General features: G+C 56.0%; 1 protein-coding gene and 5 pseudogenes across 1 annotated transcript; 2 read left to right on the top strand and 4 right to left on the bottom strand.

Annotated features, from left to right (window-relative positions):
* The first annotated feature begins 585 nt into the window (after positions 1–585).
* Positions 586–1178, top strand: LOC128141237 (olfactory receptor 1509-like; annotated as a pseudogene).
* A 3330-nt stretch (positions 1179–4508) lies between these two features.
* On the bottom strand, positions 4509–5275 carry LOC128141216 (feather keratin Cos2-3-like; annotated as a pseudogene).
* Positions 5276–10139: 4864 nt separating this feature from the next.
* On the bottom strand, positions 10140–10906 carry LOC128141209 (feather keratin Cos2-3-like; annotated as a pseudogene).
* A 2083-nt stretch (positions 10907–12989) lies between these two features.
* Positions 12990–13753, bottom strand: LOC128141236 (olfactory receptor 1509-like; annotated as a pseudogene).
* A 946-nt stretch (positions 13754–14699) lies between these two features.
* LOC128141205 (feather keratin Cos2-3-like) lies at positions 14700–15466 on the top strand (annotated as a pseudogene).
* A 9323-nt stretch (positions 15467–24789) lies between these two features.
* On the bottom strand, positions 24790–25524 carry LOC128140737 (feather keratin Cos2-3-like). The gene has a single exon (XM_052784941.1). It carries the CDS (start codon positions 25522–25524, stop codon positions 25261–25263), a length of 264 nt encoding a protein of 87 aa, XP_052640901.1. The 3' UTR covers positions 24790–25260.
* Between the last annotated feature and the right edge of the window lie 1851 nt (positions 25525–27375).

The raw sequence follows: 27375 nt of genomic DNA, 5'->3' as shown, positions 1-27375 counted from the left end.
CTCTCTCTGATGGTCACTGGCCGTTGTCTCCGCAGGCGGGTGGTCAGCACTGCTGCTTTCGACACCTTGCCTCCTAATGCTGCTCTGGGGAGGCCTTGGTGTGCCTGTTGGGCCTCCTCGGCTCTCTGGGCTCTCTCCGGCGGTCCCCTACCAACACCAACACCAACACCAACACCATCAGTGTGTCTGGGGCCTTGTCCTGCCCAAGGGTGCTCCAGCCCTGCCCTGCCAAGGGCCTTCCCCGTGTGTCCTCGGGCGAGTCCACAGGTGCTCATGTGTAGGTAGGGGTGCTTGCTCACTTGCCCTCGTGTGCATACTGGAGCAGCGTGAAAGGAAATGCCGCATAGGCATGAGGAAAAACTCTTCTACTGTGAGGGTGGCCAAGCCCAGGAGATGTTGCCCAGGCAGCTTGTGGCATCTCTTTCCTTGCAGACATTCAGACCAAACACGGGGCAGTGTCCTGATCCACCTGCTCTGGCTGACCCTGCTCTCAGCAGGAGGGTTGGACCTGACCATCTCCAGAGGTGCCTTCCAACCTCAACGATCCTGAGTTTCTGGGCCTCGGTGATCGGCCACTCGTTGGTCATGATGCTGAAAATGCCACTGGACATCCTATCTGTGGAGAAGATAAGCTCCTTTGTCAGCTGCGTGGCCCGGCTCTTCTTGCTCCACCAGCACGCCTGCGCTGAGATCTTCCTGCTCGCAGTCGTGGCCTACGACCGATCTGTGGCCATGTGCCAGCCCCGGGGACCCACAGTGTCACGCCAGAAGGTCTGTGCCATTGCAGTAGCAGGCCTGAGGGCTGGGGCCACTCTCCCCTTGTCGGCACCAGTGGCACTCACTTTTGTTTGCCCAGCCGCAGCCCCAATGTCATTGACTGCTTCTTCTGAGAGGTGCTGGCCTGTGCTGAGAGCTGCTGGACTGGTGTGCTCCTTGTCTCCACCGGTGGCACCAATTCCCTGGTGTGCTACCTGGCCTTGTTGGGCTCCTGTGGGGTGATTCAGCTCTCCACCTGGCAGCAGATAGGAGAAGAGAGACGCAAGGCACTTGCCACTTTGCTGTGGTTGTGCTCTTCTTTGGGCCATGGTCCCTGATCTTCACCCACCCCACTACCAGCCTCTCCCGGGACAGAGGGGTGTCCGTCTTCAACAGTATTGGTACTGCCTCTGCTCAACTGACTGATCTGGCGCCTGAAAAAGCAGAAGGTGAAGGAAGCGGGAAGAAAGTTGGGAAACAGAGTGGTATTCGCCAGGATGTACAAGGATGGTGGAAGGACAGGGAGCGTGCAATTGAGGCAAGTTCCTTTTGGCAGCTGGGGAGGTGGGATGGAGAAGGAGGGATTGCACTGACAGTGAAGAAGGATCTACACGCAGGATGGGAACCATGCAGAGGAGAAAAGGGAAGGGAAGGCAAGGCAAGGCAAGGCAAGGCAAGGCAGGCAGAGCAAGGAAAAATCAATGAAGGGAAGGCAATGCGGGGCAAGGGAAGCTGCGGAGCTCTTTTGATGGATGTCGTTCATGAGCTGTTCTCCATCTGCAGGGATCGCTTGGCTTTTCTTGACACGATGCCCATGTGTAAGAACTCTATTTGGAATAACTCTGATGAAACAAGTAATTTGCAGGCGGTATGTGTGGTTGCCTTGATCACAGTGTACACGGCTTCCGTGGTGAAGAGGCGGCTGCTCTGGAGGTGCAAGGTAGTGCAACCCAGCTGGGGCTTCCTTGGGACTTGGTTGTCAGTGGTGGCGCTCTGTGGGCGCTTCAGACCACCGTCAGTGGGACGACTTGGTGAGCAAAGACCATCCCACTATAAAGGGCTGCTCACAAGGCAAGAGAGCTGTGAAGGTGCTTGCCAGCTGCTCTACAGAGACAGGACTCTCCGGTCAAAATCACTGGCATTTGCTCTGAGTTTTCCATGGCAGCCCCTACACTTTGTGGGGATGGCAAGTGGGTAGTTATGATATGAAAAGGCATGGAGAAGTCATGAAGAGGACGAGCTCTTCGGTTGGGGGATCGTCACTAAAATGCATGGCTGATCGATTATGTGGTACGGACAGCTGTTCCCTGTGGGACGTCGTTGACAATCTTTCGACCCTTCCCAGTGTGCTGCCTTCCCCTCCTCCATACAAAATACAACCTGCGTCAGGAGTGGTGGCTTCAGCCCAGTGGCCTTCTCTCGGGTAAGAAAGACAGACTTACCATGTGGGCAGAAAGCCCTGGGAAGAAGGAAGTAGAGCTGGATGTCCCGAGAAGCGCTGGATGGAGGGGGCGAGGTAAGGATTGGGATTGGTGTCACCACGCAGGAGGAAAGCAGCACTGCTGGGGATGAACGTGTGCTGTGACAAAGATGCTGCCCTGCCTCTGTCCGTGCGCTGGGTGGCCAGAGAAGTTCACCAGGGAGCCTTTTGCCCTGCTGGGTGTGGCTGTGAGGGTTGCGTCCCTGGCCGCCTCCTTTGTCTCCTTCTGCCTGAGCACTGCAGTTCCAGTTCTGGGAACTGCCAGCAGGTTCCTGCCTGCCTATCTCAGGTGCGCGGCTCCCCTTGGGCAGCCTGGCCTGGACTCTGACAAGAGGCGGCAGTTTACAAGCGGGCAGGAGTGCCTGCGAGGATGTTCAGGGCCCTTGTGACCAAGAGGATTTTGGAAGGTCGAGCTGTGGCCTGGCTGCACCAGTTGGAGGCTCCCAGTGCTGGAGAACCTGGTTCTGGCACTGGGGAGCCTGGGGCCCAGCAGAGGTGGCTGCTTGGTTCCCTTAGTTTGGCTGAGCAAGTACTTTAACCACAAGGCAATGTGAGTAGAAAGGCTCCCTGGGGCAGAGGTGTGGCGTCCCAGGCAGCCCTCAGAGTGTTTTGTTCCACCCTTTGGGCTGAGGTTTGGAGGCAGCTTTGAGCTGCTGAGGGAGGAGAGCACAGGAGCTGGCAAGATTCAGCTCCCGCTGCCTGGGAGCTCCCTGGGCACCTTGTTGAGTGGAGAGCGTGACACGGTCCAGGTTTTCCCGGCAGCCTTGGTGGGACTGGCAGAGGCTGGTGACACACGCGTGTCGGGCTGGAGAGGAGCAGGGCAGTGGGCTGCTGGGCCTGTCAGCGCTGGAGGGGGAAACAGGGGAGTCCCGACCCTCCGGCAAAACCGGGAGCTATCCTTTGGGGAGAGCGGAGGCCAGAGATGGCACGTGGCAAAGGATGGGAGACGTGTTGTGAGCAGTGGTCGTGAAAGGCGGGGCAAGACTCTACGCATCTCTTTTGCAGCTAACGCAAATCCTCCTATGTACTGTTTCTACATGCATGCCTAGCGAGACAGAGAGCGAGCTGTCAGGAAACAGAGCACACCTGCACTGAGAAACTCCGCCTCTTCTAGCTGTGCTGGAGGAAATGCTGGCAGCCTGACTGGGGATAGACAAAATCCCCCAAGATGTACAAAGAAGATTCAAGTCTACGCAGGGAGAGCTGAAATGCTGCAGGAGCAACGGCTTGTAGTAGGAAGCCACAAAGGGAGGTGGGCGAGGGCGAGAGAGGTTGTAGCTGGAGAAGTCTTGTGGCCAGGGGTGCACCTGGGAGAGATGGCAGGGAGGAGCACAGGGGTGTGTGAGGAGCAACCTGTCATGCAACCACCACCACCACTACCACACCTGCCACAGGGAGAGGGGCCCTCCTGAAGCAAGAGCTGCCTGCCAGGGAGAGCTCCCAGGTGCGGCTGGATGCAGAAGCAGCTCCCAGTGCCAGCGGCACCCGCCAGCGCGGCTGGGGAGATGGACTCCTCACTCGGGCACTGGTTGGGCTCCCCATCATCCGCAGGGCGTTCTCGAGGGCTGAGGAGGGCATTTGTGTGCAGGGATGCAGCAAGGCAGGCCCTGACGGCTGCGGCTCTGCAGGAGCCAGGGACATCTTCCTCAGCTGCAAGGGACAGTGTCTTGAAAGGAGCCCACTGCCTGTGTCTCACCGTCCCCTTCCTCCAGGAATGCCGCTGGCTCTCCTTTGTGCCTGCAAGCTCTCCCCAGAGCAACGCCTTTCTGTCTGGCAGCTGGGGGAGCGTCCGGGGAGAGAAGGACCACGCAGAGGCCCAGGCTGGGATGCAGCAGAACTTTAATGAGTTGAAAGAGGGAAAGGAGGTCCTCTGAGTGGCGGCCATGGTGCAGGGAGCACCAGGGGGAGCTAGGAGTCTTTGCCCCTTGGCCAGGGTGGAGTTTGCACCGGGCATCTGCCCGCCCGCCTGCCTGCCTGTCCCTGAGAGGGAGGGCGGCAGCAGGCCCTTCCTGGGATGGGGCTTAGCAGGTGATCGCAGCCCAGGGGAGCAGAAGACAACAGAGAAAAGAGAGAGAGAGAGAGAGAAGAGAGTGAGAAGGAGGCACGTTAGACAAGGGCCATGTTTTCAGAGAGCCCAGGCGCGCCGCTTCCTGCCTGCCTTTGCAGGTGGAGCCATGGATGCTCAGTCCCTGTGAAAGCGATGGCCAGGAGCTCCGTGCTCAGTCCGTGACCGTCTTCTGGGGTTCCTTCTGTGGGTCCGCCTGCGGCAGCTTTAGCAGGGGAGGCATGTTCTGCCGCAGTAGCGGCTGGTAATGCAGGAGAGGTCACAGCAGCCGGAGTTGATGGGGACTCCGTTACTGCTGAGGATGCTGCCAACAGCAGCGGAGGTGGAGGAGCCCACAACGGTGTTCTGCGGGAAGGAGCTGAGGATGGGGCCGGGCAGGGTCACCACCACGGGGGAGGGCTCGATGACGACGGTGGAGTTCTGGCACTGCCTGACGCAGGGCTCGTTGCAGCTGTTGGCCAGCGGGGTCGGGCCGCAGGGCTGGCAGGGCAGGCACTGGTTGTAGCAGGACATGTCGCGGGGCTGGAGGTGCACCTGGGGGAGAGGGCAGGGAGGAGCACAGGGGCGCGTGAGGAGCAGCCTGTCCGCCCACCGTGAGGGAGCCAAGGCACGTGCTGGCTGGGGAGCTGGAGACTGTGCAGGGAGGTCCGCAGGCCTCTTTGCTTGTCCACCTGGGCACCGAGCAAAAGGAGCCAGGCCCAGGAAAGCTCTTTCCTAGCCAAGAGCCCAAGAGTCCCCTCAGCCCAGAACCAGCCCCTCTCCACGCCAAACCTTCTCCCCGCTTCCCCTCCCAACACAGGCAGCCCCAAGCCCCGGTACAGGACAGAGCTTCCAACTCACTTGCTTCCGAAGGAGAGGAAGGGGAGCAAAGCGGATGAGAGAGTGAAGAGCTGGGATGGCTTTTATACTGGTCCTGCACTGCCCCAGGTCCAGAGGAAGCCTCTGTGGAAGTAATAATTTTCTGAGAAGCTCATCTGAAATGCAAAACGTCCCAGCTAATGATACGGGCTGTGTTTTGGTTTCCTGCACAGCTGCCTTTTCATTTCCTTGTTTGGCCGTACCTGCTCCTCCTTGAAGGCTCCTTTTCAGTGCTGGGGTGGGAGGCCCAAGGATTTCTGGGACCGGAGCGCATCGGTGCCAGCAGAAGATGAGTCCCAAGTGCCGGAGGGGTCGCGTGCAGGCTGGGGACATTGGCCTGGGGCACTCGTGTGGGCTTGTTTGCAGCGCCATTGGCAGGAAGGGCCCTGCTGCTCCCAGCCCTGCAATCCTTGCCCGGATGCCGAAGGGCTCGCAAGCAGGACGGTGTGCCGCGTCCCCTTTCTCCCACCCTCCAAGCTCTCTCTGATGGTCACTGGCCGTTGTCTCCGCAGGCGGGTGGTCAGCACTGCTGCTTTCGACACCTTGCCTCCTAATGCTGCTCTGGGGAGGCCTTGGTGTGCCTGTTGGGCCTCCTCGGCTCTCTGGGCTCTCTCCGGCGGTCCCCTACCAACACCAACACCAACACCAACACCATCAGTGTGTCTGGGGCCTTGTCCTGCCCAAGGGTGCTCCAGCCCTGCCCTGCCAAGGGCCTTCCCCGTGTGTCCTCGGGCGAGTCCACAGGTGCTCATGTGTAGGTAGGGGTGCTTGCTCACTTGCCCTCGTGTGCATACTGGAGCAGCGTGAAAGGAAATGCCGCATAGGCATGAGGAAAAACTCTTCTACTGTGAGGGTGGCCAAGCCCAGGAGATGTTGCCCAGGCAGCTTGTGGCATCTCTTTCCTTGCAGACATTCAGACCAAACACGGGGCAGTGTCCTGATCCACCTGCTCTGGCTGACCCTGCTCTCAGCAGGAGGGTTGGACCTGACCATCTCCAGAGGTGCCTTCCAACCTCAACGATCCTGAGTTTCTGGGCCTCGGTGATCGGCCACTCGTTGGTCATGATGCTGAAAATGCCACTGGACATCCTATCTGTGGAGAAGATAAGCTCCTTTGTCAGCTGCGTGGCCCGGCTCTTCTTGCTCCACCAGCACGCCTGCGCTGAGATCTTCCTGCTCGCAGTCGTGGCCTACGACCGATCTGTGGCCATGTGCCAGCCCCGGGGACCCACAGTGTCACGCCAGAAGGTCTGTGCCATTGCAGTAGCAGGCCTGAGGGCTGGGGCCACTCTCCCCTTGTCGGCACCAGTGGCACTCACTTTTGTTTGCCCAGCCGCAGCCCCAATGTCATTGACTGCTTCTTCTGAGAGGTGCTGGCCTGTGCTGAGAGCTGCTGGACTGGTGTGCTCCTTGTCTCCACCGGTGGCACCAATTCCCTGGTGTGCTACCTGGCCTTGTTGGGCTCCTGTGGGGTGATTCAGCTCTCCACCTGGCAGCAGATAGGAGAAGAGAGACGCAAGGCACTTGCCACTTTGCTGTGGTTGTGCTCTTCTTTGGGCCATGGTCCCTGATCTTCACCCACCCCACTACCAGCCTCTCCCGGGACAGAGGGGTGTCCGTCTTCAACAGTATTGGTACTGCCTCTGCTCAACTGACTGATCTGGCGCCTGAAAAAGCAGAAGGTGAAGGAAGCGGGAAGAAAGTTGGGAAACAGAGTGGTATTCGCCAGGATGTACAAGGATGGTGGAAGGACAGGGAGCGTGCAATTGAGGCAAGTTCCTTTTGGCAGCTGGGGAGGTGGGATGGAGAAGGAGGGATTGCACTGACAGTGAAGAAGGATCTACACGCAGGATGGGAACCATGCAGAGGAGAAAAGGGAAGGCAAGGCAAGGCAAGGCAAGGCAAGGCAGGCAGAGCAAGGAAAAATCAATGAAGGGAAGGCAATGCGGGGCAAGGGAAGCTGCGGAGCTCTTTTGATGGATGTCGTTCATGAGCTGTTCTCCATCTGCAGGGATCGCTTGGCTTTTCTTGACACGATGCCCATGTGTAAGAACTCTATTTGGAATAACTCTGATGAAACAAGTAATTTGCAGGCGGCATGTGTGGTTGCCTTGATCACAGTGTACACGGCTTCCGTGGTGAAGAGGCGGCTGCTCTGGAAGTGCAAGGTAGTGCAACCCAGCTGGGGCTTCCTTGGGACTTGGTTGTCAGTGGTGGCGCTCTGTGGGCGCTTCAGACCACCGTCAGTGGGACGACTTGGTGAGCAAAGACCATCCCACTATAAAGGGCTGCTCACAAGGCAAGAGAGCTGTGAAGGTGCTTGCCAGCTGCTCTACAGAGACAGGACTCTCCGGTCAAAATCACTGGCATTTGCTCTGAGTTTTCCATGGCAGCCCCTACACTTTGTGGGGATGGCAAGTGGGTAGTTATGATATGAAAAGGCATGGAGAAGTCATGAAGAGGACGAGCTCTTCGGTTGGGGGATCGTCACTAAAATGCATGGCTGATCGATTATGTGGTACGGACAGCTGTTCCCTGTGGGACGTCGTTGACAATCTTTCGACCCTTCCCAGTGTGCTGCCTTCCCCTCCTCCATACAAAATACAACCTGCGTCAGGAGTGGTGGCTTCAGCCCAGTGGCCTTCTCTCGGGTAAGAAAGACAGACTTACCATGTGGGCAGAAAGCCCTGGGAAGAAGGAAGTAGAGCTGGATGTCCCGAGAAGCGCTGGATGGAGGGGGCGAGGTAAGGATTGGGATTGGTGTCACCACGCAGGAGGAAAGCAGCACTGCTGGGGATGAACGTGTGCTGTGACAAAGATGCTGCCCTGCCTCTGTCCGTGCGCTGGGTGGCCAGAGAAGTTCACCAGGGAGCCTTTTGCCCTGCTGGGTGTGGCTGTGAGGGTTGCGTCCCTGGCCGCCTCCTTTGTCTCCTTCTGCCTGAGCACTGCAGTTCCAGTTCTGGGAACTGCCAGCAGGTTCCTGCCTGCCTATCTCAGGTGCGCGGCTCCCCTTGGGCAGCCTGGCCTGGACTCTGACAAGAGGCGGCAGTTTACAAGCGGGCAGGAGTGCCTGCGAGGATGTTCAGGGCCCTTGTGACCAAGAGGATTTTGGAAGGTCGAGCTGTGGCCTGGCTGCACCAGTTGGAGGCTCCCAGTGCTGGAGAACCTGGTTCTGGCACTGGGGAGCCTGGGGCCCAGCAGAGGTGGCTGCTTGGTTCCCTTAGTTTGGCTGAGCAAGTACTTTAACCACAAGGCAATGTGAGTAGAAAGGCTCCCTGGGGCAGAGGTGTGGCGTCCCAGGCAGCCCTCAGAGTGTTTTGTTCCACCCTTTGGGCTGAGGTTTGGAGGCAGCTTTGAGCTGCTGAGGGAGGAGAGCACAGGAGCTGGCAAGATTCAGCTCCCGCTGCCTGGGAGCTCCCTGGGCACCTTGTTGAGTGGAGAGTGTGACACGGTCCAGGTTTTCCCGGCAGCCTTGGTGGGACTGGCAGAGGCTGGTGACACACGCGTGTCGGGCTGGAGAGGAGCAGGGCAGTGGGCTGCTGGGCCTGTCAGCGCTGGAGGGGGAAACAGGGGAGTCCCGACCCTCCGGCAAAACCGGGAGCTATCCTTTGGGGAGAGCGGAGGCCAGAGATGGCACGTGGCAAAGGATGGGAGACGTGTTGTGAGCAGTGGTCGTGAAAGGCGGGGCAAGACTCTACGCATCTCTTTTGCAGCTAACGCAAATCCTCCTATGTACTGTTTCTACATGCATGCCTAGCGAGACAGAGAGCGAGCTGTCAGGAAACAGAGCACACCTGCACTGAGAAACTCCGCCTCTTCTAGCTGTGCTGGAGGAAATGCTGGCAGCCTGACTGGGGATAGACAAAATCCCCCAAGATGTACAAAGAAGATTCAAGTCTACGTAGGGAGAGCTGAAATGCTGCAGGAGCAACGGCTTGTAGTAGGAAGCCACAAAGGGAGGTGGGCGAGGGCGAGAGAGGTTGTAGCTGGAGAAGTCTTGTGGCCAGGGGTGCACCTGGGAGAGATGGCAGGGAGGAGCACAGGGGTGTGTGAGGAGCAACCTGTCATGCAACCACCACCACCACTACCACACCTGCCACAGGGAGAGGGGCCCTCCTGAAGCAAGAGCTGCCTGCCAGGGAGAGCTCCCAGGTGCGGCTGGATGCAGAAGCAGCTCCCAGTGCCAGCGGCACCCGCCAGCGCGGCTGGGGAGATGGACTCCTCACTCGGGCACTGGTTGGGCTCCCCATCATCCGCAGGGCGTTCTCGAGGGCTGAGGAGGGCATTTGTGTGCAGGGATGCAGCAAGGCAGGCCCTGACGGCTGCGGCTCTGCAGGAGCCAGGGACATCTTCCTCAGCTGCAAGGGACAGTGTCTTGAAAGGAGCCCACTGCCTGTGTCTCACCGTCCCCTTCCTCCAGGAATGCCGCTGGCTCTCCTTTGTGCCTGCAAGCTCTCCCCAGAGCAACGCCTTTCTGTCTGGCAGCTGGGGGAGCGTCCGGGGAGAGAAGGACCACGCAGAGGCCCAGGCTGGGATGCAGCAGAACTTTAATGAGTTGAAAGAGGGAAAGGAGGTCCTCTGAGTGGCGGCCATGGTGCAGGGAGCACCAGGGGGAGCTAGGAGTCTTTGCCCCTTGGCCAGGGTGGAGTTTGCACCGGGCATCTGCCCGCCCGCCTGCCTGCCTGTCCCTGAGAGGGAGGGCGGCAGCAGGCCCTTCCTGGGATGGGGCTTAGCAGGTGATCGCAGCCCAGGGGAGCAGAAGACAACAGAGAAAAGAGAGAGAGAGAGAGAGAAGAGAGTGAGAAGGAGGCACGTTAGACAAGGGCCATGTTTTCAGAGAGCCCAGGCGCGCCGCTTCCTGCCTGCCTTTGCAGGTGGAGCCATGGATGCTCAGTCCCTGTGAAAGCGATGGCCAGGAGCTCCGTGCTCAGTCCGTGACCGTCTTCTGGGGTTCCTTCTGTGGGTCCGCCTGCGGCAGCTTTAGCAGGGGAGGCATGTTCTGCCGCAGTAGCGGCTGGTAATGCAGGAGAGGTCACAGCAGCCGGAGTTGATGGGGACTCCGTTACTGCTGAGGATGCTGCCAACAGCAGCGGAGGTGGAGGAGCCCACAACGGTGTTCTGCGGGAAGGAGCTGAGGATGGGGCCGGGCAGGGTCACCACCACGGGGGAGGGCTCGATGACGACGGTGGAGTTCTGGCACTGCCTGACGCAGGGCTCGTTGCAGCTGTTGGCCAGCGGGGTCGGGCCGCAGGGCTGGCAGGGCAGGCACTGGTTGTAGCAGGACATGTCGCGGGGCTGGAGGTGCACCTGGGGGAGAGGGCAGGGAGGAGCACAGGGGCGCGTGAGGAGCAGCCTGTCCGCCCACCGTGAGGGAGCCAAGGCACGTGCTGGCTGGGGAGCTGGAGACTGTGCAGGGAGGTCCGCAGGCCTCTTTGCTTGTCCACCTGGGCACCGAGCAAAAGGAGCCAGGCCCAGGAAAGCTCTTTCCTAGCCAAGAGCCCAAGAGTCCCCTCAGCCCAGAACCAGCCCCTCTCCACGCCAAACCTTCTCCCCGCTTCCCCTCCCAACACAGGCAGCCCCAAGCCCCGGTACAGGACAGAGCTTCCAACTCACTTGCTTCCGAAGGAGGGGAAGGGGAGCAAAGCGGATGAGAGAGTGAAGAGCTGGGATGGCTTTTATACTGGTCCTGCACTGCCCCAGGTCCAGAGGAAGCCTCTGTGGAAGTAATAATTTTCTGAGAAGCTCATCTGAAATGCAAAACGTCCCAGCTAATGATACGGGCTGTGTTTTGGTTTCCTGCACAGCTGCCTTTTCATTTCCTTGTTTGGCCGTACCTGCTCCTCCTTGAAGGCTCCTTTTCAGTGCTGGGGTGGGAGGCCCAAGGATTTCTGGGACCGGAGCGCATCGGTGCCAGCAGAAGATGAGTCCCAAGTGCCGGAGGGGTCGCGTGCAGGCTGGGGACATTGGCCTGGGGCACTCGTGTGGGCTTGTTTGCAGCGCCATTGGCAGGAAGGGCCCTGCTGCTCCCAGCCCTGCAATCCTTGCCCGGATGCCGAAGGGCTCGCAAGCAGGACGGTGTGCCGCGTCCCCTTTCTCCCACCCTCCAAGCTCTCTCTGATGGTCACTGGCCGTTGTCTCCGCAGGCGGGTGGTCAGCACTGCTGCTTTCGACACCTTGCCTCCTAATGCTGCTCTGGGGAGGCCTTGGTGTGCCTGTTGGGCCTCCTCGGCTCTCTGGGCTCTCTCCGGCGGTCCCCTACCAACACCAACACCAACACCAACACCATCAGTGTGTCTGGGGCCTTGTCCTGCCCAAGGGTGCTCCAGCCCTGCCCTGCCAAGGGCCTTCCCCGTGTGTCCTCGGGCGAGTCCACAGGTGCTCATGTGTAGGTAGGGGTGCTTGCTCACTTGCCCTCGTGTGCATACTGGAGCAGCGTGAAAGGAAATGCCGCATAGGCATGAGGAAAAACTCTTCTACTGTGAGGGTGGCCAAGCCCAGGAGATGTTGCCCAGGCAGCTTGTGGCATCTCTTTCCTTGCAGACATTCAGACCAAACACGGGGCAGTGTCCTGATCCACCTGCTCTGGCTGACCCTGCTCTCAGGTAAACTGCCGCCTCTTGTCAGAGTCCAGGCCAGGCTGCCCAAGGGGAGCCGCGCACCTGAGATAGGCAGGCAGGAACCTGCTGGCAGTTCCCAGAACTGGAACTGCAGTGCTCAGGCAGAAGGAGACAAAGGAGGCGGCCAGGGACGCAACCCTCACAGCCACACCCAGCAGGGCAAAAGGCTCCCTGGTGAACTTCTCTGGCCACCCAGCGCACGGACAGAGGCAGGGCAGCATCTTTGTCACAGCACACGTTCATCCCCAGCAGTGCTGCTTTCCTCCTGCGTGGTGACACCAATCCCAATCCTTACCTCGCCCCCTCCATCCAGCGCTTCTCGGGACATCCAGCTCTACTTCCTTCTTCCCAGGGCTTTCTGCCCACATGGTAAGTCTGTCTTTCTTACCCGAGAGAAGGCCACTGGGCTGAAGCCACCACTCCTGACGCAGGTTGTATTTTGTATGGAGGAGGGGAAGGCAGCACACTGGGAAGGGTCGAAAGATTGTCAACGACGTCCCACAGGGAACAGCTGTCCGTACCACATAATCGATCAGCCATGCATTTTAGTGACGATCCCCCAACCGAAGAGCTCGTCCTCTTCATGACTTCTCCATGCCTTTTCATATCATAACTACCCACTTGCCATCCCCACAAAGTGTAGGGGCTGCCATGGAAAACTCAGAGCAAATGCCAGTGATTTTGACCGGAGAGTCCTGTCTCTGTAGAGCAGCTGGCAAGCACCTTCACAGCTCTCTTGCCTTGTGAGCAGCCCTTTATAGTGGGATGGTCTTTGCTCACCAAGTCGTCCCACTGACGGTGGTCTGAAGCGCCCACAGAGCGCCACCACTGACAACCAAGTCCCAAGGAAGCCCCAGCTGGGTTGCACTACCTTGCACTTCCAGAGCAGCCGCCTCTTCACCACGGAAGCCGTGTACACTGTGATCAAGGCAACCACACATGCCGCCTGCAAATTACTTGTTTCATCAGAGTTATTCCAAATAGAGTTCTTACACATGGGCATCGTGTCAAGAAAAGCCAAGCGATCCCTGCAGATGGAGAACAGCTCATGAACGACATCCATCAAAAGAGCTCCGCAGCTTCCCTTGCCCCGCATTGCCTTCCCTTCATTGATTTTTCCTTGCTCTGCCTGCCTTGCCTTGCCTTGCCTTGCCTTGCCTTCCCTTTTCTCCTCTGCATGGTTCCCATCCTGCGTGTAGATCCTTCTTCACTGTCAGTGCAATCCCTCCTTCTCCATCCCACCTCCCCAGCTGCCAAAAGGAACTTGCCTCAATTGCACGCTCCCTGTCCTTCCACCATCCTTGTACATCCTGGCGAATACCACTCTGTTTCCCAACTTTCTTCCCGCTTCCTTCACCTTCTGCTTTTTCAGGCGCCAGATCAGTCAGTTGAGCAGAGGCAGTACCAATACTGTTGAAGACGGACACCCCTCTGTCCCGGGAGAGGCTGGTAGTGGGGTGGGTGAAGATCAGGGACCATGGCCCAAAGAAGAGCACAACCACAGCAAAGTGGCAAGTGCCTTGCGTCTCTCTTCTCCTATCTGCTGCCAGGTGGAGAGCTGAATCACCCCACAGGAGCCCAACAAGGCCAGGTAGCACACCAGGGAATTGGTGCCACCGGTGGAGACAAGGAGCACACCAGTCCAGCAGCTCTCAGCACAGGCCAGCACCTCTCAGAAGAAGCAGTCAATGACATTGGGGCTGCGGCTGGGCAAACAAAAGTGAGTGCCACTGGTGCCGACAAGGGGAGAGTGGCCCCAGCCCTCAGGCCTGCTACTGCAATGGCACAGACCTTCTGGCGTGACACTGTGGGTCCCCGGGGCTGGCACATGGCCACAGATCGGTCGTAGGCCACGACTGCGAGCAGGAAGATCTCAGCGCAGGCGTGCTGGTGGAGCAAGAAGAGCCGGGCCACGCAGCTGACAAAGGAGCTTATCTTCTCCACAGATAGGATGTCCAGTGGCATTTTCAGCATCATGACCAACGAGTGGCCGATCACCGAGGCCCAGAAACTCAGGATCGTTGAGGTTGGAAGGCACCTCTGGAGATGGTCAGGTCCAACCCTCCTGCTGAGAGCAGGGTCAGCCAGAGCAGGTGGATCAGGACACTGCCCCGTGTTTGGTCTGAATGTCTGCAAGGAAAGAGATGCCACAAGCTGCCTGGGCAACATCTCCTGGGCTTGGCCACCCTCACAGTAGAAGAGTTTTTCCTCATGCCTATGCGGCATTTCCTTTCACGCTGCTCCAGTATGCACACGAGGGCAAGTGAGCAAGCACCCCTACCTACACATGAGCACCTGTGGACTCGCCCGAGGACACACGGGGAAGGCCCTTGGCAGGGCAGGGCTGGAGCACCCTTGGGCAGGACAAGGCCCCAGACACACTGATGGTGTTGGTGTTGGTGTTGGTGTTGGTAGGGGACCGCCGGAGAGAGCCCAGAGAGCCGAGGAGGCCCAACAGGCACACCAAGGCCTCCCCAGAGCAGCATTAGGAGGCAAGGTGTCGAAAGCAGCAGTGCTGACCACCCGCCTGCGGAGACAACGGCCAGTGACCATCAGAGAGAGCTTGGAGGGTGGGAGAAAGGGGACGCGGCACACCGTCCTGCTTGCGAGCCCTTCGGCATCCGGGCAAGGATTGCAGGGCTGGGAGCAGCAGGGCCCTTCCTGCCAATGGCGCTGCAAACAAGCCCACACGAGTGCCCCAGGCCAATGTCCCCAGCCTGCACGCGACCCCTCCGGCACTTGGGACTCATCTTCTGCTGGCACCGATGCGCTCCGGTCCCAGAAATCCTTGGGCCTCCCACCCCAGCACTGAAAAGGAGCCTTCAAGGAGGAGCAGGTACGGCCAAACAAGGAAATGAAAAGGCAGCTGTGCAGGAAACCAAAACACAGCCCGTATCATTAGCTGGGACGTTTTGCATTTCAGATGAGCTTCTCAGAAAATTATTACTTCCACAGAGGCTTCCTCTGGACCTGGGGCAGTGCAGGACCAGTATAAAAGCCATCCCAGCTCTTCACTCTCTCATCCGCTTTGCTCCCCTTCCTCTCCTTCGGAAGCAAGTGAGTTGGAAGCTCTGTCCTGTACCGGGGCTTGGGGCTGCCTGTGTTGGGAGGGGAAGCGGGGAGAAGGTTTGGCGTGGAGAGGGGCTGGTTCTGGGCTGAGGGGACTCTTGGGCTCTTGGCTAGGAAAGAGCTTTCCTGGGCCTGGCTCCTTTTGCTCGGTGCCCAGGTGGACAAGCAAAGAGGCCTGCGGACCTCCCTGCACAGTCTCCAGCTCCCCAGCCAGCACGTGCCTTGGCTCCCTCACGGTGGGCGGACAGGCTGCTCCTCACGCGCCCCTGTGCTCCTCCCTGCCCTCTCCCCCAGGTGCACCTCCAGCCCCGCGACATGTCCTGCTACAACCAGTGCCTGCCCTGCCAGCCCTGCGGCCCGACCCCGCTGGCCAACAGCTGCAACGAGCCCTGCGTCAGGCAGTGCCAGAACTCCACCGTCGTCATCGAGCCCTCCCCCGTGGTGGTGACCCTGCCCGGCCCCATCCTCAGCTCCTTCCCGCAGAACACCGTTGTGGGCTCCTCCACCTCCGCTGCTGTTGGCAGCATCCTCAGCAGTAACGGAGTCCCCATCAACTCCGGCTGCTGTGACCTCTCCTGCATTACCAGCCGCTACTGCGGCAGAACATGCCTCCCCTGCTAAAGCTGCCGCAGGCGGACCCACAGAAGGAACCCCAGAAGACGGTCACGGACTGAGCACGGAGCTCCTGGCCATCGCTTTCACAGGGACTGAGCATCCATGGCTCCACCTGCAAAGGCAGGCAGGAAGCGGCGCGCCTGGGCTCTCTGAAAACATGGCCCTTGTCTAACGTGCCTCCTTCTCACTCTCTTCTCTCTCTCTCTCTCTCTTTTCTCTGTTGTCTTCTGCTCCCCTGGGCTGCGATCACCTGCTAAGCCCCATCCCAGGAAGGGCCTGCTGCCGCCCTCCCTCTCAGGGACAGGCAGGCAGGCGGGCGGGCAGATGCCCGGTGCAAACTCCACCCTGGCCAAGGGGCAAAGACTCCTAGCTCCCCCTGGTGCTCCCTGCACCATGGCCGCCACTCAGAGGACCTCCTTTCCCTCTTTCAACTCATTAAAGTTCTGCTGCATCCCAGCCTGGGCCTCTGCGTGGTCCTTCTCTCCCCGGACGCTCCCCCAGCTGCCAGACAGAAAGGCGTTGCTCTGGGGAGAGCTTGCAGGCACAAAGGAGAGCCAGCGGCATTCCTGGAGGAAGGGGACGGTGAGACACAGGCAGTGGGCTCCTTTCAAGACACTGTCCCTTGCAGCTGAGGAAGATGTCCCTGGCTCCTGCAGAGCCGCAGCCGTCAGGGCCTGCCTTGCTGCATCCCTGCACACAAATGCCCTCCTCAGCCCTCGAGAACGCCCTGCGGATGATGGGGAGCCCAACCAGTGCCCGAGTGAGGAGTCCACCTCCCCAGCCGCGCTGGCGGGTGCCGCTGGCACTGGGAGCTGCTTCTGCATCCAGCCGCACCTGGGAGCTCTCCCTGGCAGGCAGCTCTTGCTTCAGGAGGGCCCCTCTCCCTGTGGCAGGTGTGGTAGTGGTGGTGGTGGTTGCATGACAGGTTGCTCCTCACACACCCCTGTGCTCCTCCCTGCCATCTCTCCCAGGTGCACCCCTGGCCACAAGACTTCTCCAGCTACAACCTCTCTCGCCCTCGCCCACCTCCCTTTGTGGCTTCCTACTACAAGCCGTTGCTCCTGCAGCATTTCAGCTCTCCCTGCGTAGACTTGAATCTTCTTTGTACATCTTGGGGGATTTTGTCTATCCCCAGTCAGGCTGCCAGCATTTCCTCCAGCACAGCTAGAAGAGGCGGAGTTTCTCAGTGCAGGTGTGCTCTGTTTCCTGACAGCTCGCTCTCTGTCTCGCTAGGCATGCATGTAGAAACAGTACATAGGAGGATTTGCGTTAGCTGCAAAAGAGATGCGTAGAGTCTTGCCCCGCCTTTCACGACCACTGCTCACAACACGTCTCCCATCCTTTGCCACGTGCCATCTCTGGCCTCCGCTCTCCCCAAAGGATAGCTCCCGGTTTTGCCGGAGGGTCGGGACTCCCCTGTTTCCCCCTCCAGCGCTGACAGGCCCAGCAGCCCACTGCCCTGCTCCTCTCCAGCCCGACACGCGTGTGTCACCAGCCTCTGCCAGTCCCACCAAGGCTGCCGGGAAAACCTGGACCGTGTCACGCTCTCCACTCAACAAGGTGCCCAGGGAGCTCCCAGGCAGCGGGAGCTGAATCTTGCCAGCTCCTGTGCTCTCCTCCCTCAGCAGCTCAAAGCTGCCTCCAAACCTCAGCCCAAAGGGTGGAACAAAACACTCTGAGGGCTGCCTGGGACGCCACACCTCTGCCCCAGGGAGCCTTTCTACTCACATTGCCTTGTGGTTAAAGTACTTGCTCAGCCAAACTAAGGGAACCAAGCAGCCACCTCTGCTGGGCCCCAGGCTCCCCAGTGCCAGAACCAGGTTCTCCAGCACTGGGAGCCTCCAACTGGTGCAGCCAGGCCACAGCTCGACCTTCCAAAATCCTCTTGGTCACAAGGGCCCTGAACATCCTCGCAGGCACTCCTGCCCGCTTGTAAACTGCCGCCTCTTGTCAGAGTCCAGGCCAGGCTGCCCAAGGGGAGCCGCGCACCTGAGATAGGCAGGCAGGAACCTGCTGGCAGTTCCCAGAACTGGAACTGCAGTGCTCAGGCAGAAGGAGACAAAGGAGGCGGCCAGGGACGCAACCCTCACAGCCACACCCAGCAGGGCAAAAGGCTCCCTGGTGAACTTCTCTGGCCACCCAGCGCACGGACAGAGGCAGGGCAGCATCTTTGTCACAGCACACGTTCATCCCCAGCAGTGCTGCTTTCCTCCTGCGTGGTGACACCAATCCAAATCCATCACAGTGCATACTCACTCTTCTTGAATTTGAGCTTTCTATGTATGCTGCCAACAGTGGTGTAGGTGGCGGAGCCCATAATTGTGTTCTGTGGGTAGTACTGAGGAGGGGGCCGGGCAGGATCAGCACCACAGGGGATCTCTGGTTGACAATGGTAGGGTCCTTGTACTGACTGACACAGGTCTCCTTGCAGCTCTTGACAAGTGTATTTTGGCTGCAGGGCTAGCATGGCAGGCATTGGTCATAGCAGGACATGTCTCTGCACCAGAGGTGCACCTTGTGGAGAGGGCAGGGGAAAGCGGATCACAGGATTGGATGAGGAGCTGCCTGTCATCCCACAATGAGAGATTCAAGGTAGCTGCTGTGTGAGGAGGTAGAGGCTATGCAGGGAGGCATATATAATTCCTTGCCTTTAGGTCCCAAGGACCCTGCAAAGAGCTGCCATGCTCAAGAAAGCTTCTGTCTAGCTCAGAACTCAGAATCCACTTAGTCAAATTCTCATTCTCCCTTCATACCAGACCTTTTACCCACCTCCCAATTCCATTACAGGCAGCCCCATGCTTCATCACAGGACTGAGCTGAGATGTCTATTGAGGCAAGACCACACCCTGGAGGAGGCGAACAGAGCTTCTAACTCAACTGTTTCACAAGTAGTAAAAGGGGAGTGAAGTAGATGAGAGAGTTGAGAATTGACCTGTCCTGCACTGCTCCAGGCCTAGAGGAATCCTTTGTGCAAGTAATAATTTTCTGAAAGGCTCATATGAGTTGCAAAACATGCCAGTTAATGATATGGCCCATGTTTCAGATTCCTGCATTGCTATCTTTTGATTCCTGTGTTTATGCCATGTTCATTTCCCCATGGGTATTTACTTTGAGGTCTGGAATGAGAATTCCAAGAATTTCCATGGCAGGAGTATGTCATTGCTACCATAAGGTGCATCCGAAGTACTGGAGGGTTCCTGTTGTGGTTTAACCCCAGACAGCAACTAAGCACCACGCAGCTGCTCACTCACCCCCCCGCCCCCGCAGTGGGATGGGGGAGAAAATCAGGAAAAGAAGTAAACCTCATGGGTTGAGATAAGAACAGTTTAATAGAACAGAAAAGAAGAAACTGATAATGATAATGATAACACTACTAAAATGACAGCAGTAATGATAAAAGGATTGGAATATACAAATGGTGCACAGTGCAATTGCTCACCACCTGCTGATCAAAGCCCAGTTCGTCCCTGAGCGGCGATTCCACCCGCCCCCAGTCCCCCCAGTTTATATACTAGATGTGACATCACATGGTATGGAATACCCTGTTGGCCACTTTGGGTCAGCTGCCCTGGTTGTGTCCTGTGCCAACTTCTTGTGTCTCTCCAGCTTTCTCACTGGCTGGGTGTCAGAAGCTGAAAAATCCTTGACTTTAGGCTAAACATTACTTAGCAACAACTGAAAACATCAGTGTGCTATCAACATTCTTCTCATACCTAACTCAAAAACATAGCACTGTACCAGCTACTAGGAAGACAATTAACTCTTTCCCAGCTGAAACCAGGACAGTTCCCTTACAGGCTGGAGACATTGGCCTGGGGCACTCCTGTGGGGTTGTTTTCAGCCCAATTGGCTGGGAAGGCCAAGATCCTTCCAGCCCTGCAATCCTTGACCAGATGTCCAAGCATTCCCATGTTTGAGGACAGCTGCTGCTCTACCTGCAGAACTGCACCTTCAGAAGAGGTTCTCTCACCTTGGCACTGTTGAAGACAAAGACACATCAGGGAATTCATCAGAGACTGTCCCTGAGGCCCAAGGGATGCAGGGCTTCCCTACTGGGGTATGGGGTTGTCAATTCATGAGAGGTCCCGACCTGTCACCATTGCTCTGTTGCATGGGACTGGCACCCTGGATCCTGTCAATACCCCGTGGCCTGACTCAGCCTAGTTGTATCTGGGCCTTTCTGACAGAGCCATAAGAAGAGCAGCAAGCACTGCCTGGGACATGGCCATAGGGCACAGATCATTGTGAACTAAATTCTGCTTTTCTTTCTCCATCCTTCCCTTCCTTGCTCCTTCTGTCCCTCCATTCGTTATTCTCTGCCTCTCTCTTCTGATCCACTTGGGCCAATGTTTCACAGCTGTGTCCCTGAGGAGTACTCTCCTCTACTGCAGTTTGAAATTTCTGCCCTGGCAACACAAATTCAGTGAATATTTCGAAGCTGTGGGCACTCTTATCTTATTAACATTAATAGGCAGTGCCACTCTCTCTTCTGGCTGGCACATACGATGAAGCATGCTGTGGCCACTGATTTCTTCTTGTATGTCACAACTGTCAAAGACCCCTCCGTCCTCCATTCTGGCTTTGATTTGTGGATACTGGGACCCAGGAGCCATCCTGGCTGACAGGAAATTGGAAGCAGGATGCAACTTTCTCAGCTGCTCTGTGGGTTCCAGCATGAAGGCCAGACACAACAGGCTGTTTCTGGAATCTTTGAGCAACAGGACAGCAGGAATCTCGGAGTGGGGCACAATACAGTTGTCCTCTAGTGGCATCCTAGCATGAGGTGATGGTCATTGTTGCACAATGGGACCACACTGAGCTGAGAACTGAGAGCTCTTGCCCTCACCACCTTGCTGTCCCCAGCCCTTGTGTTCTTGCTGAAGAGCAAGGAACAGGAAGCCTTCTTCCACAAGAACTTGCATCACATCTCTAGGTTTGCTTCCTGGAGTCTTTCCTTGCTCTGTTGCTGTCTCTCACTTTCTTAGAGACACCATGGGCCAGACCACTGTCAGTCAGAAAAAGGGCCTAGTCATGGTGGGAGAGAGACACCTTTCAGACCACCCGCACCTACCAGAGCTCTAACTTTCACACTATGGTCTGATACCAGCAGAGGAGAGGACAAGTTCCCCCCAGTTGTTGTCATATCAGGCAGCAACTGGCTCCAAGGAGAGCAGCCAATTCACCACATTGCCAAACACCACAGTGAAATTCAATGTCCTGCACTAGAGGAAGTCAAGATGTCCTCCTACCTCTGTGCTATGCATGATATCCTGCTGCTGGGAGCTTTCTTGGCTGTGCAAAAACCTATCTGAGGGAGCAAGTGTCTCTGTGCAAGGCTGAGCTCTAGGGAGGTGGTCCTCAGCTCTCCCCTGGCAGTGTTATTTCCCCTATTCACTCAGGGATCTCCAGTTAGAGATCCCTTTTCCCATGCAGAAAAGAACTTGATGAGTCTTTGTGAACAGATCAAAGAATCTGCCCAGATAGGGCATTTCTGAAGAATCTAAGGCATGCTGCTTCAGTGGAAACTGGACCCCTGAAACCAAGAAGGGGAAATCACCTGGGGTGGGAAGGAGATTTTCTGTGTGTTTGCTCACCCTTGTGACCATTTGCATAAATTTTTCCCCATTCTGTGGGAGCTGATCACAGGAGGGCATTTAGGTGAAAAGTGCAGCAGTTTTTCTTCCTGGTAGTTTTGTAGGACAGGACCAGGAGTGAGGCATGATCCAGACTCTCACTCAACAGGAGATCTTGCTGTAAGTGACTCTGGCTGAGGCTGGAATGAAGCCTTCTTTTGGCAGTCTGTTGTGGCTTAACCACAAAGCAGCTTGCTTACTCCCCCCTCTCCCCGGTGGGATGCAGGAGAGAATCAGAAGGGTAAGAGAGAGAAAACTGATGGGTTGAGATAAAGACAGTTTAACAGGTAAAGCAAAAGCTGCATGCACAGGCAAGGCAAAATAAGGAATTTATCCACTACTTCCCATCAGCAGGTAGGTGTTTAGCCATTTCCAGGAAAGCAGGGCTTCATCACATGACATGGTGACATGGGAAAACAAATGCCAATACTCCAAACATCCCCCCCCTTACTCCTTCTTCCCCCAGCTTTTATTGCTGAGTGTGACATCAAATGGTATGGAATATCCCTTTGGTCAGCTGTCCCAGCTGTATCCCCTCCCACCTTCTTGTGCAGCCTACTTGCTGGTGGAGCAGTCTGAGAAGCACAAAAAGCCTCGATGCTGTGTAAGCACTGCTCAGCAACAACTAAAACAGCAGTGTGTTATCAACACTGTTCTCAGCACAAATCCAAAACATAGCCCCATACCAGCTACTATGAAGAAATCTACTCTATCCCAGCCAAAACCAGTACATTCTCCACCTTTATTCCTTACCATTTATGTCATACTCAGCTCCCACACTATCCAATACATCCTCATTAACCCCCCCTTCCAATCCTTTGCTATATACACAGATATCATTACCTTAGTCCATGGACCACCCCTGTAAAATGTTCGTAAAATGTCCATAAATGTCTATTGAGTTCATTTAGTCTAGGACTTTGGACTCCATCAGTTACAGTAGTCACTCAGGACAGGAGAGGTGGTGTGTTGCGTGGAGTTACTGGGCACTAAAGCCAGCTTAAGTTGGGTCATGGCTGTACTTGCATTGATTCTTGTAAGGCTTGTCCTTCATTGGTTCAAGTGATTCCTGCTATACTACTTCCTATAACATTCCCATAACTCAAACCATGGGTTACAACCATTTAAAGGTATATCTGTTACAATGTCCACCCCTGGTCCCTTCAGACCAGATGATAGAGTTTAACACAGAGTCCCATAGGGGTGTACCTGCTGCAGTGTGGCCTTATCTATGAGCCAGAGTCTCTTCAGGGGTATGCTTGCTGCAGCATAGTCTTATCCACGGCCACAGATGCTTTGAGGTGTTCCAGCATGGCCTCATGTTCAGCCACTTATGCTTCAAGGTGTACCTGCGGTGGCATAGATTTATCCACAGCCAGAGATGCTTCAAGGAGTACCTTGTCCAGCATAGACTTATCCTTGGGCCACAGTCCCTTCAGAGGTATACCTGCTGCAGCACTGACATAACCACAGCCACAGATGCTTTGAAGTGTCCTGCTCTCATATGGACTCATCCACAGATCACAGTCCCTTCAATTCAAGGGCAAGAGGGGACCCAGGAGCAGAACTATAGCATTGGTGTGAGGGGAATCTCACCTGATCCGATGGGCCCTGGTGTACCTGAGCCCCTATTTCAAACAAAACACTGTCTTCAGGAGTTCCTTGTCTGCACCCACAGGACCGTGGGTGCCAGCATTTTTATCATCACCTTGAAATGAGGAGGGAGGTCTAGAAAGAAATTTTCAAGTATCATAGGAAAGAATACCTAGATGTGGGCATTAATAGTGAAGCCGTATGACCTTACCGCAAACTCAGTGGACATGAACAACAGAAGTGAGCCAATGACTTGAATCTGTTGTGTAATCTGTGTGGAGACAGAGTCATGGGACCCTGGAAAGCTCAACTTCCTGTGAAGCCCCCACAACCCCACACTGTTGCCATCAACTCAGCACTAACAATAAACTGTGGAGTGATGTTGCAAAATTGGGAACTCATGCATGGGTTTGTGAGCATATATTTTGAGTTTCCAAAGACTGTAGACTACAGCTCACAATGGTTACTGAGTGGCTGTGTAGTACCTTAGGACCTGGGGAATTGTGGGTTTGATTTTTGGGTATTGAATCACTAATGTAACAGTTGAGCTAATCCCAATCTGTCAAATTCAAATTCAGAGGAAAAACATCTAATGCTGGCCATGTTACCTCTTCTGAATTAACTGAATGGAACATTTTTGAGTAATGTTTGAACTCAGCCTGCAGCGCCTGACCACAGATTGATTCCCTGATGGTATGGACAGACAGGAGACTTTGGATGTGCACATCTCCAGGCTCACCTCTAGGGACCACTCCTGCCCTTGGCCTTTAATGTGTTGTGGAGTGAGGCACAGATCTGCCAAGGAAAGGCACAGTTTTGAAAAAGGGTAGATAAGAAGGACATAGCAGAATGGGAACCGCTGGCAATCTGGTGCCCCAGAGAGGGTCATTACCTCTTTGCCCTTGGGCAGTAGAGAGACTATTTGCTGTCCACAGGATAGGCCAGGATGTAGACAAGGGACCTCCACACAGAGGAAAAGACCTTCTGTCTTGGTTTCAACTTCCTGCCTGGGGTAAGTTGATGTCCATAGCCCCGGACCTGGATAGCTACAGTCTTCTCTCTGAGATGCCTCCAGCAAAATTACTCTGATGTGCTGGGGTTGTTGTTCCAACTAGTGCCCAAGAATATCAGTCAAAGCTAGTGAGACCACTTTTGAACTTAGAGCTGCCCAAAAGAGACAGCTCACAGATGCTGCTGAGTGCAGAAGCATGTCCCATTGTAACCACCACGTCCCAAGGTGAGGCAGGAGGATCTACCCTCACATAGAGCCTTTCAAGATCAGAACTGAGTCATGGCACTGATGAGACCTTAGAGGGCCAGTTCCCAAGGAAAGCTACTGTATAGTTGGGGAACACCAGGTACCACAGAGCAGCTGTGGGAGTTTGGGAGCTGGTTGTGGTCCCGGATCTGCTCTGACCCATGGGGGTGTTGGGTTCTCATGTGTCTGGTGTACTGTGGCCTGGCCAAAACTAACTTGTGAATCACCTCAGCCCTGTCTGTCTGTGCAACAGCTGGGTGAAATCAGGCGCTGCTCCAGGTGATCATGGTGCTGCATGGGAGCCTTAACCCTACTATCTGGGCCTGTGCAAGCTAGCCATGCTGCTACTTGGGGCCTGTTCCTGAGGCAATTCACCCAACCCCATTCCTGCTGTCCTTCAGGGCAATCTTCTGTCTTAACCTACTCCTCTAACACAGCTCCACTCAGAGCAGGAGGAACGGTCTTCCCCAACAGCTTGTGTAGCTGATGACCTACTCCATGACCTCCTGCAGGCCCCCAGTTCCCCACTAGAGGTCAGCAGAAGACAGGCTTCTGATCTGCAGGACGTACTCCAAGCCTGAGGAGGCATTTCTGGGCAGAGATGCATCAAGGCAGTCCCTGGTGGCCACTGTTATTTGGGCAGCTGGCAACACCTTCCTCAGGTCCAAGGGACACTGCACAAAGCTTCGCAGTGCAGTGTGCCCCAACCCCTCCTTCATCTCATAATAGTGGAGGGTGCCCACGTGCCCTTGCATCATGTTGATCTGACTAGAACAAGGCTTTTGTCCCTGGGTAGCTTGTGAGAACATCTTGAGAAGGAAAGAACACAGAAGCTCAGGTTGGGTTGCAGCAGAATTTTAATGATTTAAAAGAGGGAAATGAGGTAAACAAGTGGAGGTTCTGATGCAGGGAGCACCAGATCATCCAAGAGCCTGTGCCCTGAGGCCAGGGTGGAGTTACCAAAAGGTGTCCAACTGCCTACACCACAAAGGGACGGGGGCAGCAGATCCCTTCGGGGCTGGCTTTGGAAAAACCCACAACCCTGGAGAGCAGAAGACAACAGAGAAAAGAGAGAGACAAAAGAGTGAGAAGCAGGCAAGTTATACATGGGCCATGTTTTCAGAGAGCCCAGGCGCGCCGCTTCCTGCCTTCCTTTGCAGGTGGAGCCATGGATGCTCAGCATCTCTGAAAGTGATGACCTAATGCTCTGTCCTCAGACCAGCAAAATCTTCTAGCTTCCTGGGGGGTCCTTCTGTGGGAAGTCACCAGTGGCTTTAGCATGGGGGGCACCTCCTGCTGCAGTAGTGGCTGGTAATTCAGGAGAGGTCACAGCACCCGGAGTTGATGGGCACTCCCTGACAGCTGAGGATGCTGCCAACAGCAGTGGAGGTGGAGGAGCCCACAACGGTGTTCTGCGGGAAGAAGCTGAGGATGGGGCCGGGCAGGGTCACCACCATGGGGGAGGGCTCGATGACGACGGTGGAGTTCTGGCACTGCCTGACGCAGGGCTCATTGCAGCTGTTGGCCAGCGGGGTCGGGCCGCAGGGCTGGCAGGGCAGGCACTGGTTGTAGCAGGACATGTCGCGGGGCTGGAGGTGCACCTGGGGGAGAGGGCAGGGGGACACATAAGGAGCAAACCACCCACCATGAGGGAGCCAAGGCACATGCTGGCTGGGAAGCTGGAGGTTGTGCAGGGAGGTCCACGCACCTCTTTGCCTGTCCCCCTGGGCAGCAAGCAAAGAGAACACAGCCCAGGAAAGCTCTTTCCTAGCTGAAAGCCCAAGAGTCTCCTCAGCCCAGCCCCAGCCTCTCTCCAAGCCAGATCTTTCCCCTACTTCCCCTCCCAACACATGCAGCCCCAAGACCCAGCATCAGACAGAGCAGGTATTATCTGACGTGTCCATTGAGACATAGCTTCATCCTGTAGGAGTAGTAGGAGGAGAATGGACTTCAGACATACCTGGTTCCCAAGGAGAAGAAAGAGAGTGAAGTGGATGAGAGTGGCTTTCATACTGGTCCTACACTGCCCTAGGTCCAGAGGTAGTTCTAGAAGGGTTAATAGTTTTCTGACAAGCTCTTCTGAAAAGTAAGACATCCCTGCTGATGATACAGGCTGTGTTTCAGTTTTCTGGTGCCTTTTCATTTCCTTGTTTATGCCATGTTGATTCTCTCATGGATGTGATGTTTGTTCTGAGTGTTGGAATGAGAGTTTCTAAAATTTTGGGGGCAGGAACATGTCATTACGGGCAGAACACTCACAGCAGTTGCTGCAGGGGTCCTGTACAGACTAGGGACACTGGCTTGGGGCATTCCTGGCGGGGATTTGTCAGCCCCATTGTCAGGAAAGACCAAGCTCCTCTCAGCCCTGCAATCCTTGACCAGACACCCAAGGGCTCCCATAAGTGAGGATGTGCCATGTCCTTTTCCTTCTCTCCCTCCCAGCCCTTTCTGATTGTTATTGGTCTTTCTCTTCCCAGGCAGGTGGACTGCACTGCTGAGTTTCAACATTTTTCCTTCTAACACCAACCTTGGGAGAGATTTTCCAGGCTGCTTGGCTTCCACCACTCTCTAGGCCATGTCTGGGGATTCCCAGCTAATCTGTGTTTTGGGCCTTGAGTTGCCCTGGGGGGCTCCAGCCCTGCCAGGGTTGTGCCTAGTTAAATCCACAGGTGGTCATGTGTAGGCATATTTGCTTGATGGGTGCACTTACGTGTATGATAGATTTCTTTGAATGCATGCTGTGGACAAATTTGCATGCAATTCAGTGCAGGTGAGCATGAACATGTCTAGCTCTGGTTATTAGCTACATGCCCTTCCATTGGCTCTGAATGTGGCCAATAAGCAGGTGTCCACCTGCAAAGGCACGTGCTGGTGAGTAGAAATCCCTGTCAACCTGAAATGAGGCCCCTAAAAGCAGTTGCCTCCCTGTGTGCAGGTAGTGGCCGTGCCTCACTCCCCAGAGCTCTCATCTTAGGCCTTTGTGGCCAGCTATTACATGCCCTTAGTCTCATGTACCTGAGGACAGACTTGGCTGCTGACTTCTGCACCACAAAGATGCCCCTGTTGAATCCCCTCATGTTCACACCAAAGAATCAGGAGATGAAAGCTGACCTCACCAGGTTGTCTGGTGGGAGGGGGCTGGGCCAGAGTCAGTAGGTATTTTCCCTCTAATGAGACACCTGTGGACTGAGGAAGAGGAGGGAGGATTATGGACTTGTAAGTCATGATGCAAGCTGGGGAGATAAGCTGTTCCAGAAACTGGTGGAAAGGATGGCTGGATTTGGTTCTTGTGTTTGAGAGGGAGGAAGGATCCATCTGGCTCCAGAAAGGTGCTATTTCTCTCCCAGACCACATCTCTCCCAGCAGCTCTGATTTCTCCTCATATGTTCAGTGTCTCCCCCTTTACTTGTCCACTTCCCCTGCTCCCACAA

Source organism: Harpia harpyja, chromosome 4 (assembly GCF_026419915.1).
Source record: "Harpia harpyja isolate bHarHar1 chromosome 4, bHarHar1 primary haplotype, whole genome shotgun sequence".
In the NCBI taxonomy this organism is placed as follows: Eukaryota; Metazoa; Chordata; class Aves; order Accipitriformes; family Accipitridae; genus Harpia; species Harpia harpyja.
Note: the sequence above shows the minus strand (reverse complement) of the source record. Positions and strands in the feature narration are given on the sequence as shown.